This window comes from Pseudorasbora parva, chromosome 3 (assembly GCF_024679245.1).
Source record: "Pseudorasbora parva isolate DD20220531a chromosome 3, ASM2467924v1, whole genome shotgun sequence".
Classification (NCBI taxonomy): domain Eukaryota; kingdom Metazoa; phylum Chordata; class Actinopteri; order Cypriniformes; family Gobionidae; genus Pseudorasbora; species Pseudorasbora parva.
The window spans coordinates 55,550,110-55,577,370 of record NC_090174.1 but is presented as its reverse complement, the minus strand read 5'-3'; the positions used below and the strand labels follow the sequence as shown (position 1 = coordinate 55,577,370).

The 27,261-nt window shown below is 37.4% G+C and overlaps 1 protein-coding gene across 1 annotated transcript; it reads right to left on the bottom strand.

The window, feature by feature from the left end:
• Positions 1-1,325: 1,325 nt before the first annotated feature.
• chek2 (checkpoint kinase 2) lies at positions 1,326-26,899 on the bottom strand. Its single transcript, XM_067439526.1, has 15 exons — positions 26,755-26,899; positions 25,418-25,684; positions 23,196-23,320; positions 19,575-19,707; positions 19,338-19,428; positions 15,987-16,083; positions 13,533-13,586; positions 13,376-13,440; positions 12,472-12,571; positions 9,128-9,214; positions 8,804-8,967; positions 7,977-8,092; positions 7,764-7,849; positions 5,704-6,030; positions 1,326-1,504 (listed from the first exon to the last, which is right to left on the bottom strand). The coding sequence occupies exons 2-15, from the start codon at positions 25,668-25,670 to the stop codon at positions 1,445-1,447; spliced, it is 1,758 nt and encodes a 585-aa protein (XP_067295627.1). The 5' UTR covers positions 25,671-25,684; positions 26,755-26,899; the 3' UTR covers positions 1,326-1,444.
• Positions 26,900-27,261: the final 362 nt, after the last annotated feature.

Genomic DNA, 27,261 nt, shown 5'->3' with positions numbered 1-27,261 from the left:
AAGTGGAGCGCGGCGCGCGACATAAGTGTTCACGGACGACTGGATCTGCACCTGAGAGACTGTTTACAGCGTGCATTTCCTCTCTCCCTCTAGTTACGCGCGTGCGCACCCTACCGGGAGAAGAGCCCGTACAGCCCATACAAGGACCTTCCGATCTATTTAACGTCAAGTAGACCCATACTCGAAAAAAACTCTCCGAAACTTGTGAGAAACCGGAAGGAGTATTTTTAACACAGAAATACTCCATCAAACGTCCAACATTAGTTTTTGAAACTTTGTCTATGTTTAGGATGGGAATCCAAGTCTTTAAAGGTGTAAAAAGCTCAGTATGCATGAAACAGCATTTCACCCCCCCTTTAACCTAGCCAGACCAGCTCGGGGCCCCAAGCAATTGCTTGACTTTCACTTTTCGGACGGGTACCCGAATATGGAAGTGAATGAAGCTTTGCGATTTTTTTTTTTTTGTATCTAGGCCTACGTGAAATTCTGCATCCATTGTACGATTTTTTTTTTCCACCTCGGAAGGGCAACGTGAGTCGAGAAGGGCATATGGGCAGTTGCCCAGGCAACCTGAGCAACCCCCTGTCCCTGCTTCAGTCTCATTTTTGGGACGCCAAATTAATAAACTAAATTAATTGTGACAAGTTAAAGCTATACTATGTAACTTTTCCGTCTGCTAGAGGGCGCCTATTTAAAACAAAGGTATTATTTGATGATGCCAGGTTTGAGCTCAGAATCTGCCAGTGGACCCTCACAGCTGGTGGAAAAGAATCGGGATAGGACTCGGGCAGAAATCATGTTCATGGATTCGGTTATTAATATTACTGTAGTAAAGCAGAGCAGGATGAGTGTTGAGGAGCTGAGCAAGGCCGCTGGAGCGACTGTTACGCAAACACACAGCTGGAGCAGCGGGACTTTTATTATGACGGGACACACTCGCTATTTCCACTTTTCCGGTCATGAGTATGAGGTAACGCAGCTCTATCAGATACATTTAAGTGTGTTTAAAGTTATGTTATGACGTTTAGCGGCTGCTGTGACACTCGTTCACACTGCTAAGAGTAAAGCGCTTCTGCAGAATAAAACCAGAAACCGACGGTAACGCAGATATGACGCCACTGACAGGCGACTCCCTCAGATGTCCCGGCTCCTTGGTTAAAATAGCAATTTTCTCATAATTTACAAATAGTTGGGAACATTTGGGATATTGTAAGAACTCAACTGAACAAAATATATAACATTGGCCTGGTGGTTTTTGGATATTTTACTGCAAAAATCCTACATAGTGGGAATTTAAAGGTAATAACTACTCAGAAATTCAGAAGTAGAAAATGTAAAATTTTATTGTTGACAGGAAATGGTACAAATATGTATTTACAAGAGCAGTACAGTGTCAGACACGTTTAGGATGAAATTGATCACAGGAAATAAAAGTGTGTGAAATTCAAGGCCCAGGTTTCCTCTTGGATGACGGTTCACCCTCTCCTTCTTGTGCCTTGCGTTTCTGTAATTAAAATGTCTAATTAAAATCACATTCAGTTTATATTAACAAATTTAGCTCTGCAATGTATTTTGATTGGAACTTCACCTTCGTAAGAATAAATCAATTTGTTTCTCAAAATTTTTAACTTGTATCTTTAAGCCCCCCAGCAGTCATTTATTTTATCCCTTAAAACTCCTTTTTGATCACCATAAAGATATATTAAAACGTCCCCCCCAGTGAATATCTTAAAGGGTTACTTCAGCGATTAGCATATGGCTTTGTATCAGCAGAAACCCTGGAGTATATTCAAATGATTACGCTTTCCTCCCTCATATCCCCCTGAGACGAGAGATTTATGCATTTTATTTCTGGAAAAATTCCTCCTATGATGCAAATTGACAATATTTGCATCATAGGAGGAATGTTTGGCCAAAGGCTAAAGACTACGGCCAGCAGAGGGAGCCATTTCCGCATGTTTTAAACCTGCGCATGGGGGATGGAGATCACACTCAGAGCTCAGCTCAGCTACAGGCACTCGGAGCTATGGTGAGCAATGTAAGTCTTTTAACTTCTCAAATTAATTTCTATGAAAGTTAAGCTTGTAAAGGCATGAACTAAAACGCGCCAGACTGAACTTGCGTTGTGAATGTATGCCGCGAGTGTAGTCACGATTACCTCAGCTCTCATCACGAGAGCTCATCAGCTGAGAGCTTATCTGACTCCTGCAGTTAGTGCTCAGTGCTGTGATACTCGCCCGGTGACTCACTCATTATATTGAACAGACACGTTCAGTTTTTAATTGTAGTGTCTTCTCTAACTCAGTCACAGTAATCCAGTAGCGGTGGCTTTGGGAGTGGCCTCACAGGGCAGCGAAGCATTCTGGGAATTGTAGTCTTTCATCCCCATGAGACAAAAATAAATTTTCTGTCTTTTCTCAGTCTAGAAGGCCCTAAATTCAAAAATAATTTCACATTTCTACTACATTGATGATCCAGTTTAAATACAGGTTCATCTTCCCAGCGCTGAAGAACCCCTTTAAATAGCTTGAATGTAACCCTTGCTTCATTTAGTATATGCAGACCAAGAATATGCAAATTAGCCCACTCGTCAACTTTACTCAAGTTACTGTGGTAAACTTTGCAGAATGGTATCGCTCTTTACAATGCATAACGGTAATTAATAAGATTAGGCTTTTGCTTGACTACGTTATCAAACAACCTTTAATGTGTTGCTAATGTTAAACAAACTATATTCCTGTTCGCCATCCGAGAAAGACATAGCTCATCATAACATCGTAATATACATCATTCACCCGCTATATTGCTTAATATACATGAAAAAGAGATAACCTGGCTTCTCTTGAGACTCACCTGCTTCAGAGCGGTCATAGTTAATGATATGCTAAAGCCCACCCACCTGGTGACAGGATTGGTTGTAAGGTAGTTTGTGACCTAAGAAACACCAGCGATTTTTAAACCGCGTTTTTGAGACTGTCTTTGAGAAATGTATTTACATATGGTTTGTCTTAAAGCATGTTAAAAACACACCATAGACATATATAAACAACAATAAAAACTCCTCTTTGATAATCACAACATTTTAAAATGTGTTCCTATAAAAGTAATTTTTTCATGCCTTAAAATAGCTTGAATGTAACTCTACACCCTTGTTTCATATACATAGATTCATGAATATGCAAATTAGCCCCACCTCCAGTCCCACCAACTCAGTCTACCTGATCCACTCGGTCAACTGTAGTAAACTCTACATTATGGCAAGTGCAATTTTAGTTTAATTCAGCCATATATAAACCAGAAACTGATTCCGAAGAAGAGGAAAAAACGAATTATACAAGCAGGCCTGTTCTACGGGGGTGCTAAGCACCTTCAAACAAAAGAAAGAACACCCTCAATTGATACATTAATGATTACATTTTTGCAAAACAGATGAGGTAAATAATTCTGTGTGTATTTGTGTTTGAGCTGTGGAGAAAGTCTAATGTTTTTTTATTTACAATGTGTTTTTGCATTGGTGAGCAATGTAGCCAATCACTGTCATGTTTGTTGATCTCTTGAACGCAGTGGCCAATCAGGGATGTTTCATTCAGTCAAAATCCATTCATCTGAGTTTTCATTCAGCGCTAAGCACAGTTCTCTCATTAATGAAGTGTAGGCACAATGTAACTAAGAGATTCATTGTGCAGTGTCGACAAATTATTGATTATAACGTAACTGTGTGAGATCATGAACTGAGACTACAATTTTAGTGGGTGTAAAAGGAGCCGTCTGTGTTTGCTTTCTACGCTATATTCAAATATTTAAATAAAAGTTACAGTAAATTAATATGATTAGCCTTTTGCTTAAATGCATTATTAAACAGCTAATAATGTGTTGATAATCTTATATTAAAGCTACACTGTGTAACTTTTTTAGTTTATTCTTAGCTAAAACACTTAGTTCTTTCAAAAATATATGTGCTCATTAATGTATATTTACTTCTTTCAAGTAATAAAGTATTCTCGTAAGTAGGGATGGGTATCGTTAAGATTTTAACGGTATTACTACTCTTACCGATACTGCTTATCGGTCCGGTACTTTAACGGTAGTCTTATCGGTACTTTTTGAGATTTTATATATATATATATATATATATATATATATGTATGTGTGTGTGTGTGTGTATATACGTGTATATATATACACACACACACACACACACACACACACACACACACACACACACACACACACACACACACACACACACACAAAATTAACAAAAATAAACATTATATAGGCCTACACAGTGCTTTCATTTCAGGAAGAATTCTAGTAAAATAACACTGCATAGTTTATCATAAATAGCCAAAATAATGCTTATTAAAGCTGAAGTTATTAATTCAAGAGCTGTGAGTGATTTTCTCTTTACATTTGGTTGTTTAATTCGTAGTAATTCGTCAGCATGTTTATTTACACCGCTGCCTCTTTAAGACAGATGTGCAGCTCTATAGGCGACTAATAATAGGCAGATGCACTACACTTTCTCCTGACTATATCCATATAACTACGTCCATTTTAGACACAAACTAAAACTGTTAAACTGTTGTGTTTAAGAAACTCTCCAAGCCGGTCATTTTGACATAGATGTTTGTGTACATTTGATCGTTTAGACGCGAGTGTGAAACCGAAAGTGTAAATTGCTCGTCTCGTTGCGGGCTGTTTCGGAGCGCGTGCCGACTTTGGAACAACCTCTTGCGCACATTGTTGTGCTTTTAATCGCTCTTTTTATTATTAAACGCGTCCCACACTTTTTCCAACAGTAGCTAGACTGTATTTTACAACCATCACTGATCGTGCTGATTCTGTCATTGCGTTTGAGTTTTATGGAGAAATAACATCGTATGCTAGGCCTACTGCTGCAAAGGGAATTACATAAGTTGCGCTAGACACATTATTATTTTAATCTTTGGAAGCCAAAATCTTAAAAAAAAAAAATCACAGATCTAAAGTGTAACCAGGCTATGTTTGACTGCTTAGTTCTGTCCCCTCTCTCTCTCTCTCTCTCTCTCTCTCTCGTCACGTGTATTTTCAAAAGTACCGACAGCAGAACCGATATTGTCCGAGCTTATCGATACAATGGTCTTTTAAAATTCAACCCCGGGGCCCATTTAATACCGGTTTTCGGTACCCATCCCTACTCGTAAGTTTATAATATGCCAAATACATACGGCTGAGGGGTTCGAATGCCGGTCGCCATTTTGCCCCTCCATTTTGAAAGTACATTAGCCAAAGAGGGACATAGCCGTAAATTCAAGCTTCGCCTTTCGCGTTTTAACACTCGATGGCACCGTGTCAAATGTGAAGAGGGGGATTGCCATGTTAATCTTGGACTAAATCGGCCACCGTAGGAGTTAAAACGAAATCAGAATTGAGAGGAACAGAAACTATTATTCACTGGATGGTCATATACCTTTACACCGCTAGATGGGGGAAAATATCACACAGTGTAGCTTTAATAAATGTTAGGAAAACCTTTAAACTGTCTTTGGCACACTGCAGTTTTAAGGATAAAATACTCCTGAAATGTGTTGACTGACTTACACATGGTTTGTATTAAAGTACATTAAAAACAACACATAGCATAACAACATTAAAAACTTTTTACCAGTTTAAAAAAAGAAAAACAAATCCAAGAGCTCAAAAGTTGTTTTTTTGTTGTACCTTGGATGTTTCAGGACGCCTCGGACGGTTTTCAGGAAGCACCGGTTGGTTTTCAGGAAGCACCGGTTGGTTTTCCGGACGCACCGGTTGGTTTTCAGGAAGCACCGGTTGGTTTTCAGGACGCACCGGTTGGTTTTCAGGACGCACAGGTGGGTTTTCAGGACGCCTCAGACGGTTCTCAGGATGCCTCGGTTGGTTTTCAGGACGCCTAGGACGATTGTCAGGACGCCTCGGTTGGTTTTCAGGACGCCTCGGTTGGTTTTCAGGGGGCACTGGATGGTTTTCAGGGTTCATCAGTTGGTTTGCAGTGCTTCTCATCTCATCATCCTGTTATACAGACATTAGAATGATCGTTTTAAATTGCAAAACACTTTTTTTATTGTATTTAAAATCAACCACATTTTAAATATTTCAGGGTATATACAGCAATCCTTAAGTTAAATTTACTACTTTTTAATACCTTTTTTACTACCTTCAGAATATTTTTTAAAACCATCACGACACTGAATTGCAAGTGTTAATCAGCGACCTATTATTTACACAGATTTTGACATATATAACACAAAAAAGAATAGATTTAGAATCGACACCAGGAGGAAATCTGTATTAAGTTATCATTCAGACAGTAAAATATATCTCAACATTCACAAAGGTTGGTTAAGGAGAAGCATTACTGCACACACATCTGATTTCAATTAATAATTGGTAATTCAGCAATTCAATTATTTCGTTTTTTTTTTTTCCAACAACAAAACCTGAGCCAAATATTACATTTCTATAACTGTGATAAGTTGTTTAATTTAACAAAATACTAAAAACTAGTTCTGTCAATCGATTAAAAACTTTGACTAGATTAAATCACACATTTTTTCTGTGATTAATCACAATAAAAAAAAAATGTTTTTGTACGTTTTTAATATATTTTTTAATATAATAATTTCACAGTTAATCAAATTAAAGTAGAAACAACATAAAGACAGTATATTTTAAATACTTGTTTAAATGGCATCTTTTTATGAATGAAGGTCAGTATTACTGATATTAATACAGCTACTGTTTTTTTTTTATACATTCATTACATTTTTTAACAGTTTTTAATTTAAGTTAACTTAAAACAATGCTAACATAAACCCATAATATGTTTACTCCTGCCCTTCCTGTTTTAACAGTTAGAAAATATACAGACATTTTATAAAGTTATATGCAATCTGCACTGCATAAACTATAAATGAAATAGTTAATCCTTATTAAAGCTACAAAAGTTATTTAGTCAAGAGCAGCGAGTACTTTTCTCTGTTCCCTTTGTTCTTTAACTTTACTGACAGGAAGCTTTATCGGCTGCTGTCCCTTTAAGAGCAGACAGACACGCGGATCTCACTGTCTATGTCTACCGTCTATGGATCGCGCCTCATTCTCTCACAACTCTTTTGGTTCATTTTAGACTTTATATAAATCATTTAAGATTGCTCTTATGAGGATAGTCGTTGAAGATATGCCTTGAAGCAAGTCTAAAATAAACCGTAAGCCGGCCACTTCTGTTGAGCGCGCAGTGTTCGGAGATGCTGAACGACCACTGAATATGACGTCAGCATCAAACATACGTTGAGACGGAGACGAAAGATCTTTGATTATGTGCCCAGATATGCTAAAGCCCATTTTTAAACGAACTAACGCGAACGCAGATAGAATTTCAATCAGAATAGGACACCTGATAGTCTGAAAAAATAATACCTAATTTGAAAAAAATAATACCTCTGAGACCACATTTAACACTTTTAATGGCCTTAAATTTGACAATTTTGATTTATCAGTTTTTAATACTTTTTAAAACCCCGCGGACACCCTGTATTTAAAGGTTGACAACTTTTGGTACTAGTTAAATAAGGGTTTCACTAAAATATTGCTAGTAAATTTCACAAATAATTACAAAGATGCAAGTAACTGAGTTAAACAAATTTGAAGTAGAAAGACTGAATCTTTTATTTACAACCTTGATTTAAATAAATAAATAAAATAACAGTGGAATTTTAACAGTAGTTGGTGTTTTTTTTAGCACGTACATTCAACCACGGATGTTCCAGTGCTTCTTCAACACTCAGACGCTTTTGAGGATCAACAACCAGGAGCTTCTTGATCAAATCTTTGGCTGAAATATAAAGTTAGTACATCATTTATATTGTTAAGTTTGAATATGTCTAACAATATCAAATTACATAATATACACACTATATAACTATAACTATCAAGTTTTTAGAAGAGAGCAAAGACATTACCTTCGTTTGAAACCTTCTTCCACTGAGATGGGATGAAGCGATAATGGCCATTGATGATCTGCTCACGCACAGACATGGTGGAGCACTCGGTGTTAAAGGGAGGATAACCGCCCAAACTATGATAAGATCGATACACACAATTTTAGAAATAAATATAATACATATTCATACAAGTTCAGATTATGTGCATAAAATATTATTGTAGAGGGTTTCTACATGTTTCGTTTTCTGGCTATCACCAGACCAAGCTCAATTTAAGATTGAACATTGGTCTGGGGAGTCTGCTCTGTATTTTCTACTGCACAAGAGGTGTGATCAACGGGCAACGACCAATCGCTTCTCTATCTGTCATGTGTTACACCTGCCAATAGCGGACCAGGTGTCATAATTTCTCTAAGTGAACCCAAACTTTTATTTTTACGGTTTGTTGTGAAGATCTTTCAGTTTCAGTGTGTGTTTGATGGTAGTTTTTCTCAAGTGAAATGGTGAAAAGCTTGAGAAGTGAGCAGCTCTGGAGATGAAGTTCATATCTTATCGTTTGTTGAGAGGGCAGACGCTGAAAACACAGCAAGTCAGATGTGTGCGAGTTTGTGTATCAGATGAAACTGTGCCGTTCATTCACACAGAATTCACTTATTAGCGACATGCACTGATTGGCTCTTATCGTGTTTATTGGCTATATTTATGATCCGTTAACTTTAAGATAACTACGTTTTAGAAAGACGAGCAAATGATGAAAATTATATTTCATTTTTTGGTGAACTACTCCTTTAAGTTCTTTCAAACTAATGCAGGACCCAGCTGATTCATATTTAATCTCCACTAACCAGATGAACAGCAGGACCCCCAAGCTCCAATAATCTACTGCTTTTGTATATCCTACAGTCGCAGCGTGTGTGAACACCTCCGGGGCGAGATATGTGGGTGTCCCACAGAGCGTCTTCATCAGAGAGGATTCCTCCAAAATCTTGGACTGATTAAAATCCGTAATCTGCAAAGCATTGAGAAAATGCATGTGTTGAGAGAGACAATTATCTCAGGTTCAGGAGTGTTTCTGTGCATCCTGTTTTAACTACAAATACAAAGGCTTGGCTGGATCTCTGAACCGCCACAGTTAAAGGGGAAGCGATGTCAGGAACTGGTAAATGCACCTTAATCAAACAGATGTCGTCATGTGAAGCCAGCAGCACATTCTCAGGTTTGAGATCTCGATGAATGATCCCGTTATTGTGGAGATACTGGGGAATGAAATGGAACATTTGTTATTTTTCTCTGCTCCAGCTGGTTTCCTAGTGTAGCTTTCTAATAAACCTGGCATTGTACACAGTGGATACTGTTGGCTCTGTGACTAATTGTTTATGTTCCTCTACTGTAAGTTGTTTTGAATAAAAGCGCCTGCTAAGTGCATTAAAGTTATGTAATGAGATGTAAAACATCTTAAAAAGCCAGATAGCCACACTCAACTCGCTAGTTACACAGCATCAGTTTTTGGGCAATATATGCAAATTTTAAATAAAATACACCAGTATTTACTGATGTTAGATATTTAAGATTTACAATACTTTTGCCATCATCATTTAAAAAAAAGAAATAGCAACAGAGGAGTTAAAAAGTTTTTTGCTTTTAAAGGAAAAAAACTTCATTATGGTTCAATATTGGTTTTAAATATAATTTTTTTCCTATAGTGGATTTTATAATTGGATTATTTATACATCTTTATCATGTAACAGACATTCATACATTTATTTCATTCATTTTTTGGTTAAACCACTTTTTTTTAAACCAAATAGCATAGAGTTCTTATAATAAAAATAACAGTATTTATCAATAATCAGCCACAAATGAAAATAATTAATATTTCAACCAGAATTTGTAGAGCTCGTGACCCTTAAACATTAAAAAGTTCAAAAGTTTGGGGTCAGTAAGATTTTCTTTTTATAGAAATTAATATTTTTATACAGCAAGGATGCATTAAATTGATCAAAAGTTATTAAGAAATGTTCCAAAATATGATCGACAGCTCCAGCGATTATAAAGGGACCTTTTTTTTGATCGCTTGCTCTATATAATTTAATCACAATTTAAATAACAGATTATTTCCATGCTACTAAAAGAAGCCATGTGAAGTTGATCATTTAGTCACTGGCTTGATTTACTGACTCATAAACAGCAATAAACGCTTTTGAGAATGAAATTGCGAGATGATGCCACCCTTTTTCTTAGAAATGAAAATCAAATCCCCATCGCAATTAATGTTATAGAAGAGTTTTCTAAAGCATCTGGTGTCTATTTAAATGTAAAGAAGTGTGAACTTATGACAGTTAAAGAATGTTCTGTGGCGTCTTATTGTAATATTCCAGTTAAAACAGAAGTAAAATACCTAGGAATTATCGTAAATAAGAATCAGCAAAATAGAAGTTTATTAAATTTTAATCCTGTTATTCAAAATACCCAAAAGAAGTTAAACCAATGGCTTTCAAGAGATTTATCGTTAAGAGGGAGAGTTTTAATTTGCAAAGCAGAAGGTATATCTCGGGTAACTTATACATCTATGGCTCTTCATGTTGATAATAAAATATCAAAAGAGATTGATAAGATGCTCTTTAATTTTGTTTGGAAAAATAGGATACATTATATAAGGAAAACTATTTTAATGAACTCATATGAAAATGGTGGCCTTAACTTCCTAGACTTTACTACATTAAACAATACATTTAAAGTTAACTGGATCAGACAATTTGTTAAATATCCAGCCTCCATTTGGAATATGATTCCCTTTCATATTTTATCCAACTTAGGTGGCATACATTTCTTTCTTGTTTGTAATTTTGATATCAACAAAATACCGGTGAAGCTTTCAGCATTTCATCGTCAAGCTTTTCTTGCATGGAATCTGATTTTCAAACAACTTCTCACCACACCATTACATTATTTGGAATAATAAGGATATTTTATATAAACAAAAGTCTATTTTCTACAAAAATTGGTTTCATAATAATATTGTCTTGGTAGATCAGCTGTTTAACTCTGATGGCCTTCTTTTTACATATGAAGAATTCATCAAAAAGGTGAATATTCCTATAACACCAAAGGAATTTTCTTCTGTTTTTGGTGCAATCTCTTCTAAAATATGTATGTTGTATAAACAACAAAAAAGAGTAAATTTTCAGCAACCTCCATGCCTCTCACCAAACCATTCACCTGTAGGTAAAATATGTTTCTCCTATAATAATTATAATAGATCAATAAGAGCACTATTCCAAAATTATATTGTGTCAAAACCAAATGTAATTGCATATTGGAATCGATTTATAAGTAATGTGGATTGGAAAAAAGTCTGGCTTCTGCCTAATAGGTATCTATTAACAAATAAGGTTAAAGAAGTGTATTTTAAGCTTCTCCACAAAATCTACCCAGCTAAACATTATTTAATTAAATTTAAAAAAGATATAGATGTAAGTTGTAGTTTTTGCATGCAGAAACCGGAAACAGCTGTTCATTTATTTTGGCACTGCCCTTATGTGTCTTTTTTTTGGCAAAATGTACTTGATTTTATTGTTGAAAATGTTGATGGAAATTTTATTTTACAATGGAAAGATGTTCTTTTAGGCATTTTTGTAAACTCCAAAGATAAACAGGTTTGCACTTATTTTATAAATTTTATTATGTTAATGGCCAAATTCCATATCCACAAATGTAAATTTTCAGGTAAAAAACCATGTTTTATAGCATTTAAAAATGAAGTGAACTATTATATGGAATCTATATTACCCTCAAAGAAACAAAAAGCTATAAGAATTTTGCAAGCATGTAAACTTTTTAATGTATTCCTGTAATTTTTTTATATCCCCCTAGCATTCCAAATGCCTTTTCTGTTATGGTAATTGGATTGTGTTTCTGTTCTGTTAAATGTTCAATAAAAAAAAAAAGAAAAGAAAAAAAGAATGAAATTGCGAAAGAATCCACAGTGAAATGTACTGATCAAACAAATAAAGCTCAACTGAGACACTCATATAGTTGAGAAAAAACAACCACTTTCCTAACAATAGGATTGATTGGAAGGTAATGATATTTTTAGTCCAGGGATCCTGTATCGGCCCTTCTCTCTCTTATCTCACTAACTTGCCAGTGAGCGGGCCGAAATGTGATGATGTTGAAGTTGATCTGATTCTGCAGAGGCCGACTTTCATCACACTATTAAGTCATATCACGTTTTTATAGTACAATGACCTCCTACATGTTAAATATCAAGGAAAAGTTATTTTCTCAATTCATGACTTCTTCAAAAAATTTAATAAAAATCACACTGTCCCCAAATGTTTTAATGGTAGAGAAGTTGCCATTTGACCCTCTGGTGCTGCAAAGTTATCTTTACGATTTCTACATGGGTCAGTTGACTGATTTGACCATCTATGGATATGCAATACATGTTCAAGCTTTGTCCATTTTTTTTTAGAGATTGGTGCTATTTGAAGCATATTCTATAAAGACGTACCTCCACAGCCCTGAGCATCTGATAAAAATAGAGTTTAGCGATTTCTTCCTCCAGTTGTTTCTTGGCCTTGATCCTCCCAAACAGCTCTCCTCCTTCAATACTATACACAGCACAGAGATAATTAAAATAAAAGAATGTTTTAGCCGTCATGCTTAATTACAAATTGTGAAGGACTTGTACAGGGTTATACTGCAACTGTATAAAGTACAGTGATATGTGGTGTTTAAGAACAGACCATCTCTTAATAAATCATGTACTCATGCAAGAAAACAAAAATGATTATTAAGCAAGACGATTAACCTTAAGGTCTTGCGACTTTATATCTCACAAATCTTTTTTTGTGTTGGCGATTTTTGCCTTTATTATGATCGGGTAGTATGGAGCGGACAGGAAGCGAGGCAAGAGAGAGAAAGAGGAGGATGAGATTGGGAAAGGTCTGCGAGCCCAGGATTTGGGCAACATATCTCACTGACGTCTGATTTTTCTCAGAATTGCAAGTTTTACAATCAGATTTATAACTTGCAATTGTATCTCCAAACTCTGAGGAAAAGAAACCTGAATTGTGACATATAAACTTGCAATTACACTTGCAAATTCACAATTGTGAAATTCATAAACTTGGAATTATGAGGAAAAAGCCAGAATTGGGAGATCTAAATTTAGAATTGTAAGATTTTTTGAGAGTCAGAGATGTGAGATAAACAGTCGCAATGACTTTTTAACATTTGTTATTCTGTGCCAGAAACGGGCTTCCTTAAACAGGTAAGTATTACAAAAGTATTACCCTCTCTAGTAACTCACGTCAAACTATTTTTTTTAAAGTATCTATGAATAAAATACAGGTAGGTTTACCTGTGAGTTCATATCCCTAACTATTCCATAATAAAACACCACAATGACTTACTACTCCAAAACAATGTAGTAGGAATCTTCTGTCTGGTAGAAATCTTCTGTCTTGATCAGGCACGGCTGCAGCGGGAGAACATTAATGAGACACAAACGAGATCTTCCATCAATAGCTCTTTTAAAATTTAAAGTTAAAAGACTCATTCATGACTTACATGATCAATTTTCTTTAAAATTTCAATTTCCCGTTCGGCATTCCGTGTGGCCGTCTGCGAAATGCAAACAGAACATTTTAATGCCAATCAGGTATAAGTAAACTTAAACATAATAGTGTACAGCCAAAATCTTAAGCCATCCTTTTAATCATGGTTACACATCACCTAATAGTTGAAACGGGATTACTGATTTTACTGCTTTTTTTTTTTTTTTACAGATAAATTGATTATAAATCCAGCATGATAAGTGTAAGAGACTGTCTCATACACACACATACACACACACACACACACACACACACACACACACACACACACACACACACACACACACACACACACACACACACACACACACACACACACACACACACACACACCAGGGTATATGCAGGAATCCTGAAGTTAATTTCAAGACCTTTTTAAGACTTTTTAAAGACCTTCTCAAAATATTTTAAGACCTCATCGCACCAAGTTCTAATCGGCAACAAACCTTTAATAAACAGTTGTAGTCGAATGTAGACTTAAAATCTCCACCGTAGGCCAATTTTGTATCATTTACATTGCATATCTGTTTCGCGACGTATGGAGGGCGACACATTACCTAACTGCACATTTAGCAAAATACATGACGTCACCCGTAGACAGCGCTCGCCAGGGATGGAAATTAACTTTTTTCAAAGTCTTCCACTCAATGTTTTTACCAGCCACTTTTTTGTTTTTAACTGACAATATGTAACTGCATGTGAAAATTAATACTACAAGCTCTACAATACTTAAGCAGTTTATTTAATCTCAAGTCTCAATGAAATACTGACATTTTCACGATGATTTGTGGTCTTTTATGGCTTCCAGTTTTATGGTTTTTAGTCCCAACAATGAAACTATTCATTCTGGCATCTTTGAAGCGTGTTGACAACATACTGAGCAGAACATTGTCAGTAGGGATGCACCGAAATCAAAATTCTTGGCCAAAACCAAAAAAGAAGAAACCAAAGCCGAAAACCGAAGAAAAAAAAAATTCAAACTAAAATGTTTAACTCGACCTCACTCATGTGTACATTAAATAATAATGCACAGGCCTACTGGCCTGCAGAAAGGATTGAATAAAGTAATCAAATGTAAAATAACTGCATATTTAACTGTTTATATGAAAGATTAATCCTTATTAAACTTACAAAAGCTATTCAATCAAGAGCATTGTTTAATGTCAAACTAAATATAAGGACATCACTCAGGCAGCAGTAAAGGCTACTGCGCCTTTAAGACCTGATGCAGGGATATGCTCGTCTTTCTCTTAAGGCATATTCAGACTGTCTGCTAGGATACTCATCAAGATGGACATGTTGACATACTTCTTGTGTGAGTTTGTCCGTTTTAACCGCAAGACTTGAAAGAGAACTCAATATTTGCGCGCTGTGAGACGAGCGCGCGCTCTCGGGTGATGCACAGCGTCAGATCTTCTCTCAGCGCGCACGAGTCTCACAGCGCGTCTTCACGCGAGTGATGACGGAGAAAACGACTGGTTATATGCGCACATACGGCAGCACTCGCATGCATTGAACAAAGTTTACAAAGAGGTGAAACAGCTCGGTAGGTGAAGCGAGTTTACCCGTCACAACTCAAAATCAGCCGCATTTGGCTGGTGGCGGTGCTAATTTCCACCTCTGCCGCGCGCGCTCCGAGCCGATCTCAGACTGAGCGCCCCGTTGTTTTTTAATACTTATGGGGATGAAAATAAATATATTCATAAATACTTTTTGGAGTCAAACTCTTTTGGCAAAGCTCGAACAAAATACTTTCAAAATTTAAGACTTTATAAAGCCGTGATAAGACTTTTTAATACTTTATAAGGGTCTTAATTTTCCCAAAATTGATTTATCACCTTTTAAGACTTTTCAAGACCCCGCGGATACCCTGCACACACTTTTTGTGAAATGTGGGGTCATCCCATAGGCGTAATGGTTTTTATACTGTACAAACCGTATTTTCTATCCCCCTACACTGCACCTGCCCCTAAACCTACCATCACAGGAAAAATTCAGCATTTTTACTTTATCAAAAAAACTGTATGATTTATAAGCCTTTTGAAAAGTGGGGACATGGGTAATGTCCTCATATTTCACCCTCTTCTTGTAATACCCGTGTCATAACCATGTCATTATACACATTTGTGTCCTGATATTTCACAAAAACAAGCACACCCACACACACACACACACACACACACACACACACACACACACACACACACACACACACACACAATAAAATGAAATTTAGTGATGCTAATATCACCCAGTACTAAACCTTTCAATGTGGACTATAAGGCATTAAATTATTATAAACATTTAAGTTTCTGTACAATTACTCTGAAACGATGTGTATTGTGAGAAGCACTCTTCAAATGTTCACTTGAAATCACAGTTAAAAATAAATACATTCGGTTCTTACCCCTATCGACAGGAAGTCATTTTTGTTTATAGTTTTCAGTGCAACTTTTTTGCAGGTGTCTTTCTCAATGGCGAGCTTCACTTCACCACAGACGCCTCTGTCAGAAAACACAAATCGATTGACATTCAGATTGACATAAACCTGATATTGGCCACATAAAAAAACTAAGACGTATGTGACCTAAAGAAATAAATCAAAACTGAACAGAACACTAAGGCTTGCAGAGGTTTTCTTAACCACAAAAAACAAACATAGGCAAAACAGTATTGGCAGGAAACTGCGGTTTTATTTCCTATTCTGGTATTAGTCACAATGTCTGCTAAGAACATAAATGCAATACAGGGTGTGTTCTCACACTTGTAGTTCGGTTCGCTTGGTTTGGACCAAAAAATAAAACAACATTTAGTCCTAGTCCGCTTAGAGTTCACATTGGCAGTTTAACACCGAAACTAAAGATATTGAACCTAAAGGGATAGAGATATGTTCAGAACCTAAATGGTCGGACTTTGTGACATACATTTCGAGACAGAACTCACTGAACATCAAAAACAAAGCTGTGTTCTGGGCTAAATGCGCTTGTTGTGTGTGCACAGCTACATATGATGGTATTTTGTCAGAAGAACTGACAATGATGTAAAAATGTGTACATTGAATGCAATGTAAGTCGCTTTGGATAAAAGCGTCTGCCAAAATGCATAAATGTAAAATGCATAAATGTATTTTGACCAGATGAGAACCGTGAAGAGCTTATAAAATGTGCAAAGTAGTCAAAACAGCAGCACGAATCCCTCCGTCATATACAAACAAAGACCTGCTGTGACTGAGCAGACGCGGTTCTGATGCCTGCCGGACTGTGATGGGCAACATCTCGACTATGACAAGAAAAAACAGGTACGCTTGAGCATTCTGTCCTTTTTAGGGTCCCATCCTGTGGCATTATGTCCTGTTTTTGTTTTGTTTACATGTCTTTGGGCTATGTTGCATTCATATTTAATTCAAACCACACCAGAGTTCGTTTGGAAGCGAACTGAGACCCAGTTGCGAATGGCAGTGTTAACACTTGTAGTTCGGTTTGTTTGTTCCTGACCAAAAAATAAAAACAAAACATATAGTCCTGGTCCGCTTAGCGTTCACACTGGCATTTTTAAAGGAACACTCCACTTTTTTAGAATATAGGCTCATTTTCCAAGTCCCTTACGGCCGTTTCACACCGCAAGCGTGAGCAGCGCGTATTTTTTTCGACGCCCATGTTAATCAATGAGTGTCTTCACACTGGGAGCAGGAGCAGCGCGTGAGCAGCAGTGAAGCGGGGGTTTCAGCTGCGAGCCTATTTTTGCTGCGCTGCTGACGCTTCTGACGCTCAATTAAAGTGAAAGCACACTTTTAAAGGACAAAATAAATGTAATTTCACACAAAAAGTGCCTACAATGCACACAGGAAGCACGTGTAGTGTTTTGAACAATAACTGGAGTATGTCAGAAAAGAAAACGAAAAATAAAAAATATCTCTGGAAGATTTTAGCAATTTAAACTTGTTTTAATTATTCAGTTTGGGTGAAAGTATTATAAAAAGTAAAGTAAACTAGCCAGAAAATATAATAAACTTTCGTTTAGTTTAGTATTTAAAAGTCAGATAGGTATAGGCTCTAGCATTGTGGGAGCCGCTGCTGTGACGCTGCACCAACGCTTCCAGTGTGAATACTCTCGCGCGTCTGCAGCTGCAGTCACGGTGTAGTTAGGTTCTCTGTTAAAAATGCCCGTGTGAACGCTAAGCGGACCAGGACTATTATGTTTTGTTTTTGTTTTTTGGTCCGGACCAAACGAACCAAACTAACCGAACTACAAGTGTGAACACACCCTCAGAGTTATATTCAGGAGTCACGCTGAAGTGCTGCTCACGCTTGCGGTGTGAAACAGGCGTTAGAGTTAAACAGTTGAGTTTTACCATTTTTGAATCCATTCAGCCGATCTCTGTATCTGGCGGCAGCACTTTTAGCATAGCTTAGCACATATCATTGAATCGGATTAGACCTATAGCATCTCGCTCAAAAATGACCAAAGACTTTATTTTTTCAAAGATAATATTTTTCCTATTTAAAACTTGACTCTTCTGTAGTTACATCGTGTACTAAGACCAACGTAAAAAGAAAAGTTTTGATTTTTAGACCGATTATAGATAGGAACTATTCTCTCATTTCTGCGTAATAAACAGGGAACTTTGCTGCCGTACCATGGGTGTAGCAGTGCAGTGATATCACGCAAAAAATAGTTCCTAGCTATATCGGTCTAAGAAAAAATCCCAACTTTTCATTTTCCAATGGTCTTAGTACACAATGTAACTACAGAAGAGTCAGAAGAGAGAGAAAATATAGTGAAAGTCTTTGGTGGTCATTTTTGAGCACGATGCTAACGGTCTAATCCAATTCAATGATGTATGCTAAGCTATGCTAAAAGTGCTACCGCCAGATACAGAGATTGGCTGAAAGGATTCAAAAACGGTAAAACTCAACTGTTTAACTCTAAGGGACTTTGAAAATAAGCTTATTTTCAAAAAAAAAGTGGAGTGTTCCCTTTAACAGCGAACCTATAGTTACTGGACCAAAGGCATAGGGATATGGTCACAACCTGATTGGTCGGCTTTTATGACGTATATTTCGCGACAGAGCTTGCTTACCAAACATTCAAAACAATGCTGTGTGCTGGATTAAATACGATTATTTTATGCGTGTCGAGCCACGAACGCTGTGCTAAGTGAGCTGGTCGATAGGAATTAAGTTTGTGAAATCTAATTACATGGATATTTATTTATTTCTTTCTTTCTTTCTTCTCTGCTTTCTTCCAGAAACAATGGACCATATGAGATTCCAAGTCACAGTTCATCACTTAGCACAGCGTTCGTGGCTTGACTTGTCGAGACCAAGACTCGTTTTCCAAGATCGCGCCTGACTGTAAACGCGTAATGGACTGTCTTTATAAAGTATACTGCTTATATTAAACTGTTTGTACACTTACAAGTTTCTCAATGCTTCGGTTTGCATGTAGGGACCCTCATTATGCTACCGTGTTAGTGTGAGGCTATTTTGAGCCTTGTTAGTGGTATTAACTAGCGATTTAATTTCACTTACTCTGTGCCCCATAGACAAGCGTTATAAGCTAATCTGTTTTTAGAGATAAAAATCTTTACATTCGATTTTCATGAAAACGCATCCCAGAGAAAGATCTACTCGGTAACCATGTGTTAATTACCCCTAGGTTCATTTTTCACCGGAGTTGTCCTTTAAGAGTAACAAATATCACCAAATAAAATCAGTACATGATATTTCAAAGGGTTTTGAAAATAAAGTTCACTTACGTTCCAATCTTTCGTGCAATATGATATTTTCTGCTGAACTCTAAAGGAAGGTTTGGTTGATCGTCCCCCATCTTATCTATGAACATAAAAACTGTGCAAAGAAAAAAAATGAAACAGCCAGAGTTTTAGACCTTGACAGTCTCTGGTCACTACATGCTTTCATTGTGTACACAACCCTAACCTATGTGAATGATCACTTTAATAAACTCCTCAAGAAATGACACCAAAAAGATGAACCTTGATGTTTTTGTTCTGCAAGGGCAATAACTGAGTTATTGCTAAGAATTCGCTGCTTTCCCTGTCCTAACTTTTCATCGTCCACCCACGTGCCGTTACCGCTGAGGTCCTCGAGGTAGACCAGACTCTCATCCTAAAACAGCAGAAAAGTAAAATAATGTGTAGTTATTTATGTTGTGCTGACTGACACCCGACTCCATCGCAGAAATGCATTATTCCCAGTGAGCTATGATTCATGTCTTCGGCAAGTGAAACGGTCCCATAACAGGGAGGTTACAGAGATATAAAGCAACAATATTTAGTAATTTAAAGTAATATTTGACTCAATTGGCCTCCAAAACTGGGTAGATTACTTACAAATTGTAGTCCATTACTGAACACAATTTACATGATGAAACCTGTAGTTAGTAAGATTATATTACATTACACATTTTAGGAAATATAATCTGGTTTCTTTTAGATTACGTTTAGAATATGTTTGATTTAGCGTGTTCATCACATTTGAATGGGATAATCTTTTACCATAATGATATAAAAATACAAAAAAAAATCATAAAGAAAACAACAAGAAGTGCATTAAAGATTACATAATGTCATGGCAAGTTAATGAAAAGGTAAGTTATAAATATTTATTATGGTCCCACTTTATATAAGGTGGCCTTAACTACTATGCATTTACATCAGAAATAAGCACAATGTATATTGCAAAACACTTTTGCTGATATTGAGGTGGATACGGGTAAAGTCAGGGTCAGGTGTGGTGGTGTGGGTAAGTTTAAGGGTAAAGTTAGGGTCAGGTGTGGTGGTGTGGGTAAGTTTAAGGGTAAAGTCAGGGTCAGGTGTGGTGGTGTGGGTAAGTTTAAGAGTAAAGTTAGGGTCAGGTGTGGTGGTGTGGGTAAGTTTAAGAGTAAAGTTAGGGTCAGGTGTGGTGGTGTGGGTAAGTTTAAGGGTAAAGTTAGGGTCAGGTGTGGTGGTGTGGGTAAGTTTAAGGGTAAAGTTAGGGTCAGGTGTGGTGGTGTGGGTAAGTTTAAGGGTAAAGTTAGGGACAGGTGTGGTGGTGTGGGTAAGTTTAAGGGTAAAGTCAGGGTCAGGTGTGGTGGTGTGGGTAAGTTTAAGAGTAAAGTTAGGGTCAGGTGTGGTGGTGTGGGTAAGTTTAAGGGTAAAGTTAGGGTCAGGTGTGGTGGTGTGGGTAAGTTTAAGGGTAAAGTTAGGGTCAGGTGTGGTGGTGTGGGTAAGTTTAAGGGTAAAGTTAGGGACAGGTGTGGTGGTGTGGGTTAGTTTAAGTGTAAAGTTAGGGTCAGGTGTGGTGGTGTGGGTAAGTTTAAGGGTAAAGTTAGGGTCAGGTGTGGTGGTGTGGGTAAGTTTAAGGGTAAAGTTAGGGTCAGGTGTGGTGGTGTGGGTAAGTTTAAGGGTAAAGTTAGGGTCAGGTGTGGTGGTGTGGGTAAGTTTAAGGGTAAAGTTAGGGACAGGTGTGGTGGTGTGGGTTAGTTTAAGGGTAAAGTTAGGGTCAGGTGTGGTGGTGTGGGTAAGTTTAAGGGTAAAGTTAGGGTCAGGTGTGGTGGTGTGGGTAAGTTTAAGGGTAAAGTTAGGGTCAGGTGTGGTGGTGTGGGTAAGTTTAAGGGTAAAGTTAGGGTCAGGTGTGGTGGTGTGGGTAAGTTTAAGGGTAAAGTCAGGGTCAGGTGTGGTGGTGTGGGTAAGTTTAAGAGTAAAGTTAGGGACAGGTGTGGTGGTATGGGTTAGTTTAAGGGTAAAGTTAGGGTCAGGTGTGGTGGTGTGGGTAAGTTTAAGAGTAATGTTAGGGTCAGGTGTGGTGGTGTGGGTAAGTTTAAGAGTAATGTTAGGGTCAGGTGTGGTGGTGTGGGTCAGTTTAAGGGTAAAGTTAGGGTCAGGTGTGGTGGTGTGGGTCAGTTTAAGGGTAAAGTTAGGGTCAGGTGTGGTGGTGTGGGTAAGTTTAAGAGTAATGTTAGGGTCAGGTGTGGTGGTGTGGGTCAGTTTAAGGGTAAAGTTAGGGTCAGGTGTGGTGGTATGGGTTAGTTTAAGGGTAAAGTTAGGGTCAGGTGTGGTGGTGTGGGTTAGTTTAAGGGTAAAGTTAGGGTCAGGTGTGGTGGTGTGGGTAAGTTTAAGAGTAATGTTAGGGTCAGGTGTGGTGGTGTGGGTCAGTTTAAGGGTAAAGTTAGGGACAGGTGTGGTGGTGTGGGTAAGTTTAAGGGTAAAGTTAGGGACAGGTGTGGTGGTGTGGGTAAGTTTAAGGGTAAAGTTAGAGACGGGTGTGGTGGTGTGGGTAAGTTTAAGGGTAAAGTTAGGGACAGGTGTGGTGGTGTGGGTAAGTTTAAGGGTAAAGTTAGGGACAGGTGTGGTGGTGTGGGTAAGTTTAAGGGTAAAGTTAGAGACGGGTGTGGTGGTGTGGGTAAGTTTAAGGGTAAAGTTAGGGTCAGGTGTGGTGATGTGGGTAAGTTTAAGGGTAAAGTTAGGGACAGGTGTGGTGGTGTGGGTAAGTTTAAGGGTAAAGTTAGGGACAGGTGTGGTGGTGTGGGTAAGTTTAAGGGTAAAGTTAGGGTCAGGTGTGGTGGTGTGGGTAAGTTTAAGGGTAAAGTTAGGGTCAGGTGTGGTGGTGTGAGTAAGTTTAAGAGTAAAGTTAGGGACAGGTGTGGTGGTGTGGGTTAGTTTAAGGGTAAAGTTAGGGTCAGGTGTGGTGGTGTGGGTTAGTTTAAGGGTAAAGTTAGGGTCAGGTGTGGTGGTGTGGGTAAGTTTAAGGGTAAAGTTAGGGACAGGTGTGGTGGTGTGGGTAAGTTTAAGGGTAAAGTTAGGGACAGGTGTGGTGGTGTGGGTAAGTTTAAGGGTAAAGTTAGGGTCAGGTGTGGTGGTGTGGGTTAGTTTAAGGGTAAAGTTAGGGACAGGTGTGGTGGTGTGGGTAAGTTTAAGGGTAAAGTTAGGGTCAGGTGTGGTGGTGTGGGTAAGTTTAAGGGTAAAGTTAGGGTCAGGTGTGGTGGTGTGGGTAAGTTTAAGGGTAAAGTTAGGGTCAGGTGTGGTGGTGTGGGTTAGTTTAAGGGTAAAGTTAGGGTCAGGTGTGGTGGTGTGGGTAAGTTTAAGGGTAAAGTTAGGGATAGGTGTGGTGGTGTGAGTAAGTTTAAGAGTAAAGTTAGGGTCAGGTGTGGTGGTGTGGGTTAGTTTAAGGGTAAAGTTAGGGTCAGGTGTGGTGGTGTGGGTAAGTTTAAGGGTAAAGTTAGGGATAGGTGTGGTGGTGTGAGTAAGTTTAAGAGTAAAGTTAGGGACAGGTGGGGTGGTGTGGGTAAGTTTAAGGGTAAAGTTAGGGATAGGTGTGGTGGTGTGAGTAAGTTTAAGAGTAAAGTTAGGGTCAGGTGTGGTGGTGTGGGTTAGTTTAAGGGTAAAGTTAGGGTCAGGTGTGGTGGTGTGGGTAAGTTTAAGGGTAAAGTTAGGGTCAGGTGTGGTGGTGTGGGTAAGTTTAAGGGTAAAGTTAGGGATAGGTGTGGTGGTGTGAGTAAGTTTAAGAGTAAAGTTAGGGATAGGTGTGGTGGTGTGGGTAAGTTTAAGAGTCAATTATCAAATTCTGTCAATAAATTTATGAAAAAAAGTTAAATAGCGTCTTAGTGTTGGTATTACCTTAAAAATCCTAAAGTGTTTCTTGCTGTATGTGCTGTAATGTGTTGACTCCCTTAAAATGGAGTTGAAGAAAGTATAATCACATCCTCTATCCCTTCCAAAGCTATACTCGTTCTCTGTACAATCTGGAAAACATAAAAAAAGAAACCATATTCAGTTGTTTTTGGTCACAAACTATTTACATTCCATTTTACAAATTGAAATAAAGATTAAATTAAATATAAATAACTGATGAAAAACAAACAAAACAAACTGAAAATAAAAATGTCACCTTGGCAACTAATTGAAATAAGTTAGTAAATAACTTAAAGGTTGGATTAGCCAGGACATTTTTAAATATAACTCTGAGGGTGCGTTCATACTTGTAGTTCGGTTAGTTTGGTTCGTTTGGTCCGGACCAAAAAACAAAAACAAAACATAATAGTCCTGGTCCGCTTAGCGTTCACACGGGCATTTTTAACAGAGAACCTAAAGTTACCGAACCAAAGGCACAGGGAGATGCTCACAACCTGATTGGTCGGTTTATATGACTTAAGAGCTGCTTACCGAACATTCAAAACAATACTGTGTGCGGATTACACGCGGGCATTTTATGCGTGTACATATGGCATTATTTTTTACCAGAGAACTCATGAAGAGCTCATAAAATGCTCAAAACATCCAAAACAACGCTGTGTGCTGGATTAAACGCGGTCATTTTATGCGTGTACATGTGGCATTATTTTTACCCGCTGAGAACTCATGAAGAGCTCATAAACTGTTCAAAACATTCAAAACAGCATCAGGATTTCCTCCGTTGTGCAGAAAAGAGACGGCCGTTCTGTCGTCTGTACCTGCTAATAATGGGTAACACAGGTCCTTTGATGATAAGAACCAGGTATGCTTTTTGTGTGTTTTTTCTAGCATTTTTGAAACATGCTCGTCTGACCAAATATACATTAGGCACTTCCTCGTTTCTCCACATTTGGATACACCGATCTTTCCGCGTCGTCAAATCAGCTGACTATGCGTCGCATCTTGTGACATTACGTCCGGTTTTTGGTTCGTTTACATGTCTTTGGTCCGTGTTGCGTTCATATGTCAATCGAACCGCACCCGAGTTCGTTTGGAAGCGAATCGAGACCCATCTTTTTAGCGGTCTCGGTCCGCTTGTTTGGTGCGCACCAGGGTTCGGATGGCAGCGTTCACATATGTTCAAGTGAACCGCACTAAACAAGCAATCGCACCAGGGTTCATTTTAATCGAACCAAACATGACAAGTGTGAACACACCCTGATTGTATTCGTCTGAAAGAAGAATCTCATATACACCCAAGATTAAATAATTGAGTAATTTCAATTTATTGCAATTCTGAGACAAAAAAAAAATCAAAATTAAAATGTGAGAAATAAACTTGCAATAGCAAGAAAAACAAACAAACAAAAAAAGTTGCAATCACTGTGGCAGAAAAAACTAAAACTAGTGGTGTCAATCAATAAAAAAGTGTAACTTTTTTAGTTTATTCTTAGCTAAAAACACTTAGTTCTTTAAAAAATGTATATTTACTTCTTTCAAGTAATAAAGTATTCTAGTAAGTTTATAATATGCCATTGAAAATACATACGGGTGAGGGGTTCGAATGCTGGTCGCCATGTTGCCCCTCCATCTTGAAAGTACATTAGCCAAAGAGGGACATACCCTTAAATTCAAGCTTCGCTTTTCACGTTTTAACACTCGATGGCAGTCATGAACTAGGTTGAACTGGAAGCAATGTAATCTTGGACTAAATAGGCCACCGTAGGAGTTAAAACGAAATCGGAATTGAGAGGAAAAGAAACTAATATTTGCTGGATGGTCATATACCTTTACACCGCTAGATGGGGGAAAATATCACACAGTGTAGCTTTAAAATATGAAAAAAAAAAAAAAGCGAGACAGAATCCAGAGAAGAAAGTCAGTTTACATCTTACCTTTACACATTTATAGCGTGCAGTTGCAAAATATAGACTCACAATAGTGAGAGAAAAAAAAGTCAGATTTGTAAGATAAAAAGTTGCAATTCTTTGGCGGGAACAAAAAGCTTCCTTAGTTAATGATACCACTCCTGATCTCCTCAAAAACACTTAAGATAAACGAAATAATCAAAACTAAAATTAAATGTGACACTTTAAAATTCATGTTTGCTCACTCCACAGTGGTCACATTATTCTGTTTCTTCAAGTGAGGAAGACGATACACTTAACTGAGCACATTGAATCCATTGACCAGGGGAATGATCCGACCCCACACCAGAGGCTGGGCTTCCTCCTGATCTTCAGGAATAGACTGGAGTTCTTGTACAGGTAACGTATCCACAGAACTTAGAGTTCCCGATCCCGAGGAAGAGCCCTGGCTTGACGATGTTGGGCCGGATGAGGAGCTAGATCCAGGTTGGGATTGGGTTTGTGACTGGCTCTGGGATTGGGATTGACCACTGGGTCCAGCTTCATCAGACATGATAATGTTTCACTCTGGAAGAACAGATAGGTAACTTAACAGGTCTTAAACTCAAATGAATTGTAGGATTAAAGGCCAAAACTTGTATGTTATATTGGTGTTGAATTTCTTGCCGTTTGTGAATTGAAAAGTACGTTTAAAAGAATGACATGAGCACAAACAATTTCTGACAATTAAATATTTTTATCCAAGCATAAAAATCTCTAAAGAAATTGGCATTATTTTTTCAGGCCTAGAATTATGTTTTAAAAATGTCCAGCCCAGGTTGCCTATATGTGCACTCTATACAGTAAACACTTTTTGAACATATCCAATTCATTTTGCAGTGTTTCATGGCTTGAGAAGGTTTTTTTGTCTTATATTTTGTTTTATTTACTAGTTTTAACAGTTCAAACAAAAAATATCAAACAAATTGATATTTTATCCTACACTAATCACATGTACTGGAGGACTTTTAATGTGTTTAATGCATTATATACATTTTCAATTGCACATTTTTGCAATAACCCTTACACAAAACCCAAAAGTGAAAGTGCACATTTTACAAGCGACACTTTCAATGAGCACTTAAAAAATAAATTCCAAATTAAATTGCTCTGCAAATATTCTCTCATACATTGCATTTTTCTTTATATTTAAAGTATAACAACCATTATTTCTCCTAGAATGCATGAGTGTACCCTGGGATTTTATCAAGGCGAAATGATTGAGACATTATTGACAGAAGAGCATTAATGATGTGCTTTGAAGGAAATTAGCTGCTTTTACATCATGAACTTTCAAAGTTCAATTTCTGCAAGTGTTTAGGTCGAACTAATTTCATGCACCACCGACACTAATGCAATAAAATGAAACTTGGCAAGGAAACAAAATGATGAGACAAGTAAATAAATCGAAACAAGTGACTTTAGTTACTTTTGCTGGTTTAAAAGTGCATCGTTTTATGACAGAGCTGGCGCACGAGCGAAAGAGGAAAAGGACTGTTGCTTATTTTCAGCAAAAATATTCCTTGATAGAGCATCCGCATGTCCGTCAGCGTCAGGTCATCTAATTGTGTTTTTTCATTTCTTATCGTAATGCATACCTTAATCAAGTCCTCTTATTAAAAGTATCAAAGGTGCAGAAGTGGGTTAGGAAGGCCGCGTGAGCTTCTCATCAAATCTGCCGGGAAAAGCCACTCGTTTCCATCCATGAACTTCCCATAACATAATTCATCCAATCAGAAACGAGAGTGGAGGCTCACGGGAAATGTAGTTTATAAAACACGCCAACGTTCCCTTTGATTAAAATAAAGAACACATACGAGAGTAGTAATTCAGAATAGATACAATTCAGAAAGATAAATGCAAATATAATTCAGATTACATAACATTTACGAAGATTATATATATATATATATATATATATATATATATATATATATATATATATATATATATATATATATATATATATATATATATATATATATATATATATATATATATATATATATAAACAAGATATAATTGTCCGTCGTAAAACACAATTCTCAAATATTTTTCAGAAAAAGTTGTGTGACTTACTATATTTTTAATGTGGTAGGGAACGT

Bases quoted from the DNA above. Each gene is read 5' to 3' on its own strand.
- chek2 (XM_067439526.1), bottom strand. From the start codon at position 25,670: ATGTCTGATGAAGCTGGACCCAGTGGTCAATCCCAATCCCAGAGCCAG. The intron at 19,429-19,574 runs GTTCATCTTTTT...TTCTTTGCACAG, and splicing joins TGCAGAACAAAAACATCAAG to TTTTTATGTTCATAGATAAG. The intron at 13,441-13,532 runs GTAAGTCATGAA...CTCCCGCTGCAG, and splicing joins TTTTAAAGAAAATTGATCAT to CCGTGCCTGATCAAGACAGA.